At 37.6% G+C, this 15,899-nt stretch overlaps 1 protein-coding gene across 2 annotated transcripts; it reads left to right on the top strand.

Annotated features, from left to right (window-relative positions):
• The first annotated feature begins 14,471 nt into the window (after positions 1 to 14,471).
• LOC145218787 (uncharacterized) lies at positions 14,472 to 15,750 on the top strand. 2 transcript variants are annotated; one of them, XM_080086191.1, is made up of 5 exons: positions 14,472 to 14,661; positions 14,718 to 14,868; positions 15,105 to 15,330; positions 15,391 to 15,441; positions 15,569 to 15,750. In XM_080086191.1, the coding sequence occupies exons 1-5, from the start codon at positions 14,570 to 14,572 to the stop codon at positions 15,688 to 15,690; spliced, it is 642 nt and encodes a 213-aa protein (XP_079942317.1). In that variant the 5' UTR covers positions 14,472 to 14,569; the 3' UTR covers positions 15,691 to 15,750. The 2 variants fall into 2 exon arrangements, with proteins under 2 accessions (XP_079942317.1, XP_079942318.1); XM_080086192.1 differs by lacking the exon at positions 14,472 to 14,661 and adding an exon at positions 14,929 to 15,037 and having other exon boundaries at positions 14,773 to 14,868.
• The last annotated feature ends 149 nt before the right edge of the window (positions 15,751 to 15,899 follow it).

Below are 15,899 nucleotides of genomic sequence, written 5' to 3'. Positions count from 1 at the left end.
TTGGAGTGTAATCATAGATAACTTGTTATCTATGGTGTAATGCAAGATTGTGAAGCAAATAAACAACTAAATCTTATTCGAAAACAATTTGAAGACACTTTTTTACTGTTTTTATGAACAATTTTATGTTTCCAATTTACTTTTAAAACAAATTTTGTTTCCAAGAAGTTTTGATAAATTATCATTGTTTGTATCGTTTGGTGACGATACAAAAAGTAAAAATATCGAAGCTTACCTCAAATCGCTTTTTGGCAATTTTGTTTCGAATCTTTTTTTGCAAATCATTTTGTTTGTATCTCTTCTATATAGAAGCATATGCACTTTACAAAATAAGAGTTGTACATAAATGTGTTCATCTGAAACATGCTGTAAGCAAATTTGTTTTCAACGTGTTTTTGTAAACAAATTCTGTTTGCACTTTAGTTTTATACACAAATTTATTTTCAACTTGTTTTTGCAAACAAATTCTGTTTGCAATTTGGTTTTGTACACAAATTTATTTTCAACTTGTTTTTGCAAACAAATTCTGTTTGCAATTTGGTTTTGTACACAAATTTATTTTCAACTTGTTTTTGCAAACAAATTCTGTTTGCAATTTGGTTTTGTACACAAATTTATTTTTAACTTGTTTTGCAAACAAATTCTGTTTGCAATTTGGTTTTATACACATATTTATTTTCAACTTGTTTTTGTAAACAAATTCTGTTTCCAATTTGCTTTTGTAAACAACATTTTACCAAAAATGTTGCTTTGTTTGAAGTGTAAATATGTAATGTAATATTGTTTAAAATACCGTAATCGCGATTTTTTTTTAAAATTGCTCTTTATCTCCATCGGATGGTAGACTATCAGGCCCCCCAATAAATCGTTTACAACTCAGAAAAAAAACGTTTTTAACAAATTTTTGACCATTACCTTGACGATTTTTGACCATTACCAATTGCGGGCCTTTGAAAAAAAATGACACAAAAGTGTTTTTAATTTGTTTTGAGAAAACAAAATTTGCCTCCAAATTTGCTTTCAAATTTGTTTCGAAACAAATTTTACAAATCTCCAAACGAATTTTGTTTCGGCAAAACAAATTTGTAAACAAAATTTGTTTTCTCCTGCAATTTCACTATGTTGACCGTTCCCATTTATAGCCGCTAAATAAATAATTCAGCTCTTTACGCCACCTAGCGAAAATTAAGCACTTTTGGATCAGGCGAAACGTATGGTGTTAATAGCTCTACCGTAGCAAAGCAAAGGTCTATATGCGAAAAACCTTCTACGTGCAAAAGGGTAGTATTGGTACACCACAGAGCAGTCTAGTACCCAATCGTTGACGGGCACAATCCAAAAACACACAATTTAACTAAATTACTTTACAAAATGAATTTTTGCCCAATTTACCCAAACTGTTGTACTTCTGTATTTAGTCGTTTAGTTAGTGTAGGCTGAGCTTGTACTATGACATAAAAAAAAGACCATCAATCTGTAATTTGTGAATGGGTGAAAATTTTGTGAAAATTTGTGAAAACAAAGCATAGGTGTGTGATAACATCTTTCCCGCAGAATTTAAAAAGTACAAGTAACCTTGCACATACATAAAACCTACAACAAAGCATTTAGGCACGAAAAGCGTGTAGTCACAATGCACACACATGCCAGAAAATCACGTCATCGTTTCATTCACAAACTCCACTGCATACGACTGTACATTTTAATACTGCTGAAATGTTTGTCAAAACCTAAAACTGAATGTTTACAAAGTGGGTGAAGTTAAAACGACATTTTTACCCTATTATTCCCCGTGCTATGACGTTGCAATCGCTATGTGCGTAACAGTAAAATTGGAAGGCTATTGTCGGTATGTTGTAATTATTGGTTCATTTACTGTACAACGTGTCAAATGAGGTGACTTTACTGGTACATTAAGAAAATTCGTTTATGTTTGCTTAATACAGTAATAGTTCGTTTGAGCAGAATTGAATCACTGCAGCGCGACCCATCTTTTGACCCTACGCGACCCATGTTTGGGTTGCGACCCATACTTTGAGAACCACTGGTCTAATTCCTAATCGACTAATTCCTAATGGGTTGGCATTTAATTTTGTGCAGCATGATCAGCAGAAGAGATAGAGTTCTTAAACCTTTCTAATGTTTCATTAGTTCCTTTTGAATGAAAGTCACTGGAGAGCTTGGTCTTTAAAAGCTCAGAACACGCTTTGAATAAAGAAATGTTCTCTGCAGTGCAGTATGAACATTCAGTCACAGGTTGAAGGTCCAGCAATGCTATCGGACAATGGAGTGGGTGGATTGGTTTTCATGACATTTGAACAGCCACCAAGATTTTGTGTAGATGTGGTGGCCAACTCACCAAAGAATTCCACAGATAGTGCCTACTCCTGACCCAATGCAACGCCTGCATACATATGCTTCTGAGGTGCTGATTCCCAATACAGCTGGTCAGAATGGAGATCACCATGGAGAATGCTTTTCTGGTGTTTGCACATATCTCCGTTGACACCAACAGGACAGGTGCACATGCCACACGCAACATCAACCATATTAGATACATTATTATCTCTTTCACCACGGACAGTGAGGAGCGTCTCTTGGACTGCTATTATCCATATCCAATGGTGGTGTTTCTTACGATTAAGAATCACATTTAGAATGCGGTTGACAAAGTAAGTGCTATACACTTCTGTAATGAAATGTAGCAACTGACAGGCGTTACAAGCTTTGCACCAGTAAACAAACACAAATATTTAATTTTTCCAAAATATATTACAATACTAAGCCACTCGTCCCATTCGATTGAAAGGCCAATCCAAAAACCATTTTTTCCATTTCCTTTTGATGACCCGGGAAAACCCGCCTTTAGTTTAAAAAGCCATGTGGTTCGAATTCGAAAACAGTTTGGAAATATGCTTACCCTAGACCAGGGGTTCCCAACCGGTGGTACGCGTACCACTAGTGGTACGCGAAGGGTTTTCAGGTGGTACGCGAGTAGCTTCTGTTTTGTTCACAAAAACCTCAATTTGCAACTTTATATTTTGTTTGCCAGGTTTTGTTTACAAAAAAACAGTCCCCAGGCCTATTGTCATTGTTACGTAACTATTCCTGTTGTTTCGTATCATTACGATCTTCAAAATACAGGTCATGTCAATTCTCAACAAAAAGCATAGTTGCTACTTGCTATGAAAAGCCGAACAACGCTGCGGCACAGTGGGCGTTAATTATGTCAAATGATTTCTCTTGATAGATATATCTACTGTTTTGGTGCTTAAGATAACGTTGAATGAAATATGATTCAAACAAATTAGTTGTTCTGCAAGAAGTGGTACCAGCATAGAGCACTGTAGAGCACATTAGTGCTCTATGGTGGTACGCGTGACAGTGCAGAGCGTCCAGGTGGTACGGGATCGTAAAAAGGTTGGGAACCCCTGCCCTAGACAATGCAGAGTGGCATGACGCTATGAGCTTTTTAATAGTTATGGCCAAGCAGAAATAAAAAATAGGAACATCAAACGTGGCGTGTGTACCCTAGCGGACAAAGACGATTGATTTTATGCTTTACCCATTTGGAGGCCTCCAGCTCTGAAATAATGTTTGGACAGTATCCACGCATTCCAGGAATGTGCCTATAGACGCCAGCGCCGAATCCCTGCTCCAGGGAAGTTTCTGCAAACACAAAGGAGATATCTAAGTCAATTCAAATGCAAGCTATTAAGACTCCCAACCGGCCAAGCTACATACATGAACCCTCATTTATATAATTGCAGTCATGTTTTCATGCGCAATGACGCCAGAAAAGCTCCGTTAGACAGTGCCTACACTGGTCCATATAAAGTCATACAGCGCAGAGCTAAATACTATCAAACCAACAAACCTTATGTGGTCTCCATTAATCGACTGAAGCCAGCTTAACGACTCATTGATTTCTTGCCACCAACCGATGTGATGGACAAGCCGGATTCCCCTGTTCAGCCACAAACCAACCGCAGCTACGCAACTGCATGGCAAACCACCAAACTTAAATACCAAATACATTAACCCAGTTTCTTTTGTTCCAGGACAACAGTAACAAAAACACGATCAACTCACCGATTCTTCACGTACGAAACAGCATTTGACTCTGACCCGCCGAACAACACGGTTTCCAGCTCCCCAGATCATTTACACCCCTACTCGACACCATTCCTCAAATTCATGATCCACCAGCGCCAGTTGTGGAAATCACCCAACCGAATCTTCATCTGCCAAACACAAACAGAACGAAATCAGCCAACCGAAACATGATTTCCCTATCTTAGAGCATACAGTCATCCAACCAGGCCATGATCAGACTTTCAAAATGCATCAAACCTAGTACTTGTTCGTCAACTATACTCTCGCAAGAGTCGAGACCGATGTTGAGCAATTAACGCTTATTATACAAATGATCAACGAAACCTTTAAAAGTTTTAATCCATTAAAATCGTGACCTAACAGACGTGTTAGCGGTACTCTCCAGCACCCATTTGAACAATAATCGCATGAATATTTTCCTAGATTCCCAATCTAACCCTTCAACGACCGCAGGACTGGACGAAACAGTTGTGCCAAATAACTTCCTCAAATCAGCTTGCATCACCCCCGTAAACTCCGTCACCAGTCCGGCTGTCAATGTATTTTTTAACGAGCTGTGTTGCCAAACATTAACCATGCCAGGCAGTCGCAGAAATCCAGCGACGCTGGTACCTACGTCACCAGCCGCACAACGCCAATGACGACACAATCGCTCCACAACAACAGCAAGAGGAAGCAATCAAACTGCAGTCAAGTGCGTAACAAATTACTAGCCTCTGTTAAGCGAACAGCACATTTTCACACAGGCTTTTTATAACAGAAAACATCTAACTATAGCCAAGCCTTAACTATCATTTAAACAAGCCTACACCAACATTTTATTAAAACAACGTAATTTTTATTTTAGTAATCCTGCTAAATCTAGATTACCAACTCTCTGAGAGAAAGTTGAATGTTACTAAGCTTTTTGTTGCATGAAACCTTTCATTGTTGCATACCTTTTATGTTTTTCTCGCATTCAGTCAATTGCAGATTACCCCTATTGCTTCCTTACAGCAAAAATGATGAAAACAAGATGTTTGTACATTAGGTTAAGGCTTTTCAAATTCGAATTCTGTGGAAGAAGCAATACCACGCATTACTTGTTTTCATAAACTTTTTATTTATCTTTCGCACCCACTGTGTAAAAACACCTTCAATAAAAAGTGTAGTTATACACATGTGAAAAAATGTTTGTTGCAATGTCATTTAACCATTTGTTGTCAAGTTTATACTTACAAACAATGTTACTTCATTCAACGTATCTCTGATCGTTGTTTCCCTTTTCACTACGATATTTATTCCAAGAAGTGCAGAGTGACTCTGCCAGAGTCATATCCTATATTTGAAAAGAATCCTAATTTTCCTTCATTAATCTGTTTTAATGTGGTGCATGTTTTTTCACCATCATCATTTCGCCGAAATGGTAAGTGCGAAAATTGTTAATAAGCGTTACGCACCACTGCGTACAGTTTCCAAAAATTTTTTTTCATTTTCATTTTTTTAAACCATAGAGAGTGGTCAAGGTACCTACAAATCGACATTTTGAGGTATGGGAGAACGTTTGAGCTTGTAAAGTCACATTTCTGGTCTCAAACAGTATTTGCCAACGAAATGACTTTAACCGATACTTGTTTACGTAGGTCGCCCATATACAAATGCATACATCGCTAATCCAATGTTACGATCAAATAAAAAGACTATCCGAGCCTAATATTTTTCTATAAATTGGCACAGATGTACGTTAGAGCAAAAAGTTTCACCTCGTAGAGTCACATTTCTGGTCTCAAACAGTATTTGCCAACGAAATGACTTTAACCGATACTTGTTTACGTAGGTCGCCTATGTACAAATGCATACATCGCTAATCCAATGTTACGATCAAATAAAAAGACTATCCGAGCCTAATATTTTTCTATAAATTGGTACAGATGTACGTTAGAGCAAGAAGTTTCACCTCGTAGAGTCACATTTCTGGTCTCAAACAGTATTTGCCAACGAAATGACTTTAACCGATACTTGTTTACGTAGGTCGCCCATGTACAAATACATACATCGCTAAGCCAATGTTACGAAACAAATAAAAAGACTATCCGAGCCTAATATTTTTCTATAAATCGGCAAAGATGTACGTTAGAGCAAAAAGTTTCACCTCGTAGAGTCACATTTCTGGTCTCAAACAGTATTTGCCAACGAAATGACTTTAACCGATACTTGTTTACGTGTCGCCCATATACAAATGCATACAATCGATAATCCAATGTTACGATCAAATAAAAAGACTATCCGAGCCTAATATTTTTCTATAAAATGGTACAGATGTACGTTAGAGCAAGAAGTTTCACCTCGTAGAGTCACATTTCTGGTCTCAAACAGTATTTGCCAACGAAATGACTTTAACCGATACTTGTTTACGTGTCGCCCATATACAAATGCATACATCGCTGAGCCAATGTTACGAAACAAATAAAAAGACTATCCGAGCCTAATATTTTTCTATAAATTGGTACAGATGTACGTTAGAGCAAGAAGTTTCACCTCGTAGAGTCACATTTCTGGTCTCAAACAGTATTTGCCAACGAAATGACTTTAACCGATACTTGTTTACGTGTCGCCCATATACAAATGCATACATCGCTAAGCCAATGTTACGATCAAATAAAAAGACTATCCGAGCCTAATATTTTTCTATAAATTGGTACAGATGTACGTTAGAGCAAGAAGTTTCACCTCGTAGAGTCACATTTCTGGTCTCAAACAGTATTTGCCAACGAAATGACTTTAACCGATACTTGTTTACGTAGGTCGCCCATATACAAATGCATACATCGCTAATCCAATGTTACGATCAAATAAAAAGACTATCCGAGCCTAATATTTTTCTATAAATTGGCACAGATGTACGTTAGAGCAAGAAGTTTCACCTCGTAGAGTCACATTTCTGGTCTCAAACAGTATTTGCCAACGAAATGACTTTAACCGATACTTGTTTACGTAGGTCGCCTATATACAAATGCATACATCGCTAAGCCAATGTTACGAAACAAATAAAAAGACTATCCGAGCCTAATATTTTTCTATAAATTGGTACAGATGTATCTTAGAGCAAGAAGTTTCACCTCGTAGAGTCACATTTCTGGTCTCAAACAGTATTTGCCAACGAAATGACTTTAACCGATACTTGTTTACGTGTCGCCCATATACAAATGCATACATCGCTGAGCCAATGTTACGAAACAAATAAAAAGACTATGCGAGCCTAATATTTTTCTATAAATTGGTACAGATGTACGTTAGAGCAAGAAGTTTCACCTCGTAGAGTCACATTTCTGGTCTCAAACAGTATTTGCCAACGAAATGACTTTAACCCATACTTGTTTACTTAGGTCGCCCATATACAAATGCATACATCGCTAATCCAATGTTACGATCAAATAAAAAGACTATCCGAGCCTAATATTTTTCGAAAATTGGCACAGATGTACGTTAGAGCAAGAAGTTTCACCTCGTAGAGTCACATTTCTGGTCTCAAACAGTATTTGCCAACAAAATGACTTTAACCGATACTTGTTTACGTGTCGCCCATATACAAATGCATACATCGCTGAGTCAATGTTACGAAACAAATAAAAAGACTATCCGAGCCTAATATTTTTCTATAAATTGGTACAGGTGTACGTTAGAGCAAGAAGTTTCACCTCGTAGAGTCACATTTCTGGTCTCAAACAGTATTTGCCAACGAAATGACTTTAACCCAGTGGGGGCCAAACTACGGCCCGCGGGCCGCATCCGGCCCCCAGTCCTGTTTCATCCGGCCCGCCAAACACCCTGCCTGTTTTTTTTCCAAGCACCATATTTACCACTGTGAACAAGCAGTGCAACAGCGCTGGCTAATACTAGCAGTAGCTTGTGGCAAGCGTTGTTATTTTTATAATAAATGCCCTTGCAGCGTTATTTTTAGAACAGTCTGCCAACCATGACGTAATTAGCTGACCTAGCCTGACAAATTTTACGTAAATCTCATTTCATTCGGCCCTCCAGTGGCAAGACAGTTGCAAATTTGGCCCTCTGGTAAAAAAGTTTGGCCACCCCTGCTTTAACCGATACTTGTTTACGTGTCGCCCATATACAAATGCATACAATCGATAATCCAATGTTACGAAACAAATAAAAAGACTATCCGAGCCTAATATTTTTCTATAAATTGGTACAGATGTACGTTAGAGCAAGAAGTTTCACCTCGTAGAGTCACATTTCTGGTCTCAAACAGTATTTGCCAACGAAATGACTTTTACCGTATTACGCCTGTTGCCAAAGTGTAAGCAAACACATTCAAGCAGCAAAGGTGTTGGCAAGCAATCATTGTCTTGTGACGTCACAATCATTGGGCTCATCACTTGAGCGTGGTTTCATTTGTGGTGGAAAATCATTGGACCGAACAAAGTTAGGTTTGAAAAGTTCTCTAGAGAAGATTTTCCTCCTCCTGAAGAGTACATTTTAAAACCGTCCAATCAAACAGCGGTTAATGAAGTATTTGTTGTGATGGCCATTGTTACGGATTTCGCACGAGGTGGCATGATGATTCATGATCCAACTTAGTCCTCACTTGCTACTGAATGCTTTGGTAAGTGGATGTGTTTAAAGTTTCTTATGTAAATACTTTTTAATATTAACTATGTTAGTGTTAAAATCTGAACGGTTCTTTTTGTTTGATAGTCTGCCTGTTGGTTGTAAATTTTTTCTGATGTTTTAAGCGTTAATGCTGTCAAATTTGGTATACATTTGAAGCACGGCAGTCGTGTTTCATAGAAAGCACTTCTAGCTTAGGGTTACCGTATTTGATGATGCACAATCCCCGACAAATTTATTTCAGTTGCGTTACCATTTTTTCGAGCCAAACACTTCTATTAAGGAATAAATTTTGAATATTCAAAAAGGAAGCGGTCGGCGACACGACAAAACTTTGGAAACGATGCTCTGATCCTTGTCAATTACATTTCTTCTTAGGCTTCTGTTCAGTTGACTATATTAGGCTGAACTCACTACTCTCACTATCCTTGAAACAATAAGCACATATATCAGGGGTCGCCAACCTTTAACACTATATTAGGACCAATTTCACATAGTAAAAGAAGTTAAAAACCTACAAGGATCTTTCAAATTTGAAATAAAATGCCACTGTAAAAATGTTTGTACGTCTTACGACATGTGACTTTTCATTGTTAGTTAGTTGCTTGACTTGGCAAAGTATTTTCGTGAGTAGTGAAAGCAAATGAAACTTTCCACGAAGCATTGAATGTTTTTTTCTTCAGACGCGGATTTTTATTTGGGTATTTAACGCGTATCGTTAGACAACTAGTAACAAACAGGTATTGTTACGCGCGCGCATTCACTGCAAAACGAAAGAGTAACCTTGTCCGTTAACCAGCGCGCCGCCAGTTTGCCTCTTCACGTTTCATGGTATAGACGCGGTTGCAGCTAAATACTAGAAACTTTCTCCATTGCTACATTCATTTTCATAATATATATTCCTATATTTAGGACTAAGTACATTTTAACATTTCTCCATGACGCAGATTTAAACATTAAATTCTCTGACATGTCAGGGGAAATCGTCACAATCTAGGTATCCTGAAAACGATGCCATAAAGGTATTCATAACTAATGATTTTAAAAGTTACAAATAGGTGTGGTTTGTTCAGTGTAAACGTTTTTTAAATAAAGTTTCGATAGGTTCACGAAATGCATATGCCGCGCTTTTTTACCTTGTCCGGCCGAAATAAAGTTGTGGCGGTTTTTTGATAATTAGCCAAACTGCATACCTTCGTGGTGTGTGTAACTCTTAACTGAGCCAAGCACCTAACGATTTTTGTCGGAAGGTTACTGGATGACATTAAAACGTTGTATTCATGTTTATGTTGAAACAAAACTTCCGTTTCTTTTAAATAATTGTTGCGTTTTAAGCAACGTCTGTTCGATCAATTGTTTGGCTACAAACGCGTTGAAGTTTACTCTGCAAACACGACTTAATATAGGCAAAACTGAAGTGATTTTAGCGCTGTAGACACGTTAGTTGTATAGTATTTATGTTACTCGGATTGCTTAACGTATGTACTAAAAGATTCTGTTTGTTTAAATATATTTTCAGAAACAATTCTACTGCAAACAAATATTCATTTCAAACAAGATATAAAGATGGGAAAACGAACGACTCCTATTAAGTACAGATACGGTGTCAGCGGGAAGCAGACAGCCTACCTCCGTGCTGAAGCTTCACCAGTTCCTTCTGTGTTGTTGGTGACCGACAGCAACGGAAGGAACCTGGTTTATCCACGGGTGGTATCTTCCAGCAGTGATGCTTTTACTTTAAATGCAATTTCTATTCCAGGAGGTTGTATTAACCACGGGTCCATCGAATTGAAGTTGGGGCGGAAGTTTGATCACATTGACATCGTGATTCTGGCTCTCGGGACCAATGACATCAATTCAGGCACCTCCATCGCCTCTATTGAAGCCCGCTTCCGCAACTTGGTTCAAGTCTGCGAAGACGTGTACCCAAGGGCCCAGGTAGATTTGATTTACATGCGCAACAAAACATTTCCATATATATATATGTATATATATTCACAACAATAATAAAAAGTCATTTCGTTGGCAAATACTGTTTGAGACCAGAAATGTGACTCTACAAACTGAAACTTCTTGCTCTAGAGTACATCTGTACCAATTTATAGAAAAATATTAGGCTCGGAATGTCTTTTTATTTGATCGTAACATTGGCTTACCGATGTATGCATTTGTATATGGGCGACCTAAGTAAACAAGTATGGGTTAAAGTCATTTCGTTGGCAAATACTGTTTGAGACCAGAAATGTGACTCTACGAGGTGAAACTTCTTGCTCTAACGTACATCTGTGCCAATTTATAGAAAAATATTAGGCTCGGATAGTCTTTTTATTTGTTTCGTAACATTGGCTCAGCGATGTATGCATTTGTATATAGGCGACACGTAAACAAGTATGGGTTAAAGTCATTTCGTTGGCAAATACTGTTTGAGACCAGAAATGTGACTCTACAAACTGAAACTTCTTGCTCTAACGTACATCTGTACCAATTTATAGAAAAATATTAGGCTCGGATAGTCTTTTTATTTGTTTCGTAACATTGGCTCAGCGATGTATGCATTTGTATATGGGCGACCTAAGTAAACAAGTATGGGTTAAAGTCATTTCGTTGGCAAATACTGTTTGAGACCAGAAATGTGACTCAACGAGGTGAAACTTCTTGCTGTAACGTACATCTGTGCCAATTTATAGAAAAATATTAGGCTCGGATAGTCTTTTTATTTGTTTCGTAACATTGGCTTAGCGATGTATGCATTTGTATATGGGCGACCTACGTAAACAAGTATCGGTTAAAGTCATTTCGTTGGCAAATACTGTTTGAGACCAGAAATGTGACTCTACGAGGTGAAACTTCTTGCTCTAACGTACATCTGTGCCAATTTATAGAAAAATATTAGGCTCGGAATGTCTTTTTATTTGATCGTAACATTGGCTTAGCGATGTATGCATTTGTATATGGGCGACACGTAAACAAGTATCGGTTAAAGTCATTTCGTTGGCAAATACTGTTTGAGACCAGAAATGTGACTCTACGAGGTGAAACTTCTTGCTCTAGAGTACATCTGTACCAATTTATAGAAAAATATTAGGCTCGGATAGTCTTTTTATTTGTTTCGTAACATTGGCTTAGCGATGAATGCATTTGTATATGGGCGACCTACGTAAACAAGTATCGGTTAAAGTCATTTCGTTGGCAAATACTGTTTGAGACCAGAAATGTGACTCTACGAGGTGAAACTTCTTGCTCTAACGTACATCTGTACCAATTTATAGAAAAATATTAGGCTCGAAATGTCTTTTCATTTGATCGTAACATTGGCTTAGCGATGTATGCATTTGTATATGGGCGACCTAAGTAAACTAGTATCGGTTAAAGTCATTTCGTTGGCAAATACTGTTTGAGACCAGAAATGTGACTCTACGAGGTGAAACTTCTTGCTCTAAGGTACATCTGTGCCAATTTATAGAAAAATATTAGGCTCGGATAGTCTTTTTATTTGTTTCGTAACATTGGCTTAGCGATGTATGCATTTGTATATGGGCGACCTAAGTAAACAAGTATGGGTTAAAGTCATTTCGTTGGCAAATACTGTTTGAGACCAGAAATGTGACTCTACGAGGTGAAACTTCTTGCTCTAACGTACATCTGTACCAATTTATAGAAAAATATTAGGCTCGGATAGTCTTTTTATTTGTTTCGTAACATTGGCTTAGCGATGAATGCATTTGTATATGGGCGACCTACGTAAACAAGTATCGGTTAAAGTCATTTCGTTGGCAAATACTGTTTGAGACCAGAAATGTGACTCTACGAGGTGAAACTTCTTGCTCTAGAGTACATCTGTACCAATTTATAGAAAAATATTAGGCTCGGATAGTCTTTTTATTTGTTTCGTAACATTGGCTCAGCGATGTATGCATTTGTATATGGGCGACCTAAGTAAACAAGTATGGGTTAGTCATTTCGTTGGCAAATACTGTTTGAGACCAGAAATGTGACTCTACGAGGTGAAACTTCTTGCTGTAACGTACATCTGTGCCAATTTATAGAAAAATATTAGGCTCGGATAGTCTTTTTATTTGTTTCGTAACATTGGCTTAGCGATGTATGCATTTGTATATGGGCGACACGTAAACAAGTATGGGTTAAAGTCATTTCGTTGGCAAATACTGTTTGAGACCAGAAATGTGACTCTACGAGGTGAAACTTCTTGCTCTAGAGTACATCTGTACCAATTTATAGAAAAATATTAGGCTCGGATAGTCTTTTTATTTGTTTCGTAACATTGGCTTAGCGATGTATGCATTTGTATATGGGCGACCTAAGTAAACAAGTATGGGTTAAAGTCATTTCGTTGGCAAATACTGTTTGAGACCAGAAATGTGACTCTACGAGGTGAAACTTCTTGCTCTAACGTACATCTGTACCAATTTATAGAAAAATATTAGGCTCGGATAGTCTTTTTATTTGTTTCGTAACATTGGCTTAGCGATGAATGCATTTGTATATGGGCGACCTAAGTAAACTAGTATCGGTTAAAGTCATTTCGTTGGCAAATACTGTTTGAGACCAGAAATGTGACTCTACGAGGTGAAACTTCTTGCTCTAAGGTACATCTGTGCCAATTTATAGAAAAATATTAGGCTCGGATAGTCTTTTTATTTGTTTCGTAACATTGGCTTAGCGATGTATGCATTTGTATATAGGCGACTTATGTAAAAGAGTATCGGTTAAAGTCATTTCATTGGAAATACTGTTTGAGACCAGAAATGTGACTTTACAAGCTCAAACGTTCTCCCATACCTCAAAATGTCGATTTGTACGTACCTTGACCACTCTCTATGGTTTAAAAAAAATAAAAATGAAAAAATTTTTTTGGAAACTGTACGCAGTGGTGCGTAACGCTTATTAACAATTTTCGCACTTACCATTTCGGCGAAATGATGATGGTGTTTTTTCCACGTCTTCCAACACGTGACTGCTTTTACGACCCTCTATCGCAAAGTTTTGTGTCGCGTGTCGCATACAATTTTCTCAAATTATATTGCAAAGCATTTTTCATTCAAACACATCAAACGTCCTTTTAGTGGCGGGTATTTGTAGCGGCCGTGATAATATCATGTACAATGTTTACATTAACGTTTGCATGCAAGAGCATTTCGTACAACAACGGAAAAAGTGTTTACATTGTCACAATAAGTTTTCAATGATATAGCATTAACGTTTCGTCTCATTTTGTTCTTCTATAATGTTCTGCACAGACATAAGGTTTTTGTTCAACATTGCACATACTTCCCCCTGTTTATGCTATCGTTTACGGTTCAAGTCACAAGAAACGACCCCCAAAATGTTTGATTAGGTAATAATACTACGTTTCCATGTCGCGTTTGGGCTTAGCCCAAAACTTTTTGTCCATGTTTTAAATTTAGCGCCAAAAACGAGTCGTGTTTCCATGTCGTTAAGGCAATCAAGCGGAACGTCTCGTAACGCTTTGTAGCGCGTTTCGCGGGGGTCCGGGGACACAACAAAAGCAGTAAAACCAGCCTCTGTAAGTCGTAAAAATACAAATAAGAGCTGTAGATTGACTTCGTACATCGTAAAACCGACATGAGTGCGAACAGTTACGAGATCCTGGTATTTGTTTATGACTATGAGAGTACTTGTTGCGTGTTTATTTATTATAAGGTGAGAAAGTTGGCACTGAAATTAGTTTTAAAAAAAACAAGTTAGACTTTGGGTACAAAAGTTGTTCGTAGTTCTTAAAAACTAGACATTTACGAAACAATGGAGCAAGCTAAGCAAAGGTGGACAAAGCAGCAAATATTAGACTTAATTTCTGTAGCGAAAGATGGAAAAAACAGACAGCAAGTCATGTAGAAACAAAGATGTTCTGGGAGAAGTTCTGATTGAAATGAAAAACAAAGGCCATGATTTGCAGAAGTAAGTTTACTTGTTCAACTTTAAAAACAACAATTCACTTGTATATTTCTGAACAGAGCACAGATACGAAGAAAGTGGAAAAGTCTAAAAAGTGAATATTACAAAGTAAAGGCAAGCTTGGGTGTATCTGGGCACTCGTCAAAAGGCTTAAACTGGACATATTTTGACCCAATGGATGAACTACTGGGTACAAGACCACGTTCACTGGTATGGCTATTTGCGTTAACTCTGTTTGATATTGCAATTAATGTGTTTGGGTATTTACAGTCTTCTGCACCTTCATTTGGTTTCGAGTCAGCAGACAGAGAGCCACTTGGGGAAGTTATGCTGGAAGAAAGTGAACATGGGGAAGAAAACATCTTTTCTATGTTGCTTGGTTAATGTAGTTTTTAATAAATCAGGATTTTTTGTATAATTTTATCCGATGATTGCTGTTATTGCAGAAGGTGGATCAAGCACTCAGTCACAAGTCAGAGATGATTTGCACAGCTCTAATGTTGCTGAACGAGATCCAGATGGATCAAGCAGCCCCAAGGAGAGGACAGCTCCAATGTCCCAGCAGATACAACAGCCCCAAGGTACAGGCACATAGCTCAAGCTTTGTGAGGCCAGATCATGAAGAACCATCCAACATCAGAGAAGGACAGTATCAAGGAAGCACTATAATGGGTAAGTTTTTACTATTCAACGCTTTTAATTGCTGTATACATAGTTTTTGTTGTACCACAGGGTCTTCAAGAAGAGCATTTCAAAGGCGTCTTCGATCTGCAAGAAATGCAGGTTTGTATGTGTATTAGCTGTTTGCTGTCAATTGTAAAATCGGACATATTGAAGGCAAAAGTCTGTTTAACCATTAAATATTTTGTAAATGGATTCAATTATATTGCTCCATATCTGTTGGTTTTAGATGTTAGAAATCAAGCAATGTTGGAGCACTTTCAAGCTGTAGAAGCTCGTTCTTCAGCACAAATGCAGCAGATGTTAGGAATCTTGGAAAGAATTGCAGATGCCATTTCTTCACGAAGATAATTGCTGTACTATGTGTGTGATATATTTTCTGTCCATTCAATACAAGTTTGTAGTCATAAATTTTTTTATTTATTACACATAAAGAACAGAAACAGTACAATGAAACATTTAGTTTTCAAATAGATAGTCAGCAATTGCTGATCTCACAGTAGAATCAATGGCAGCATCAGTTAAATGAGCAGAAGAAGATATCTGTTCTCCTGTATCCC

Source organism: Phallusia mammillata, chromosome 3, assembly GCF_965637545.1.
Source record: "Phallusia mammillata chromosome 3, kaPhaMamm4.hap1.1, whole genome shotgun sequence".
Lineage (NCBI taxonomy): Eukaryota > Metazoa > Chordata > Ascidiacea > Phlebobranchia > Ascidiidae > Phallusia > Phallusia mammillata.
This window is presented reverse-complemented; position numbering and strand designations above follow the sequence as displayed.

Coding starts and splice junctions, on each gene's coding strand:
- LOC145218787 (XM_080086191.1), top strand. CDS start 14,570: ATGGAAAAAACAGACAGCAAGTCATGTAGAAACAAAGATGTTCTGGGA. Junction 14,662..14,717: donor AAAGGCCATGATTTGCAGAA/GTAAGTTTACTT, acceptor ATTTCTGAACAG/AGCACAGATACGAAGAAAGT. Junction 15,442..15,568: donor TCGATCTGCAAGAAATGCAG/GTTTGTATGTGT, acceptor TGTTGGTTTTAG/ATGTTAGAAATCAAGCAATG.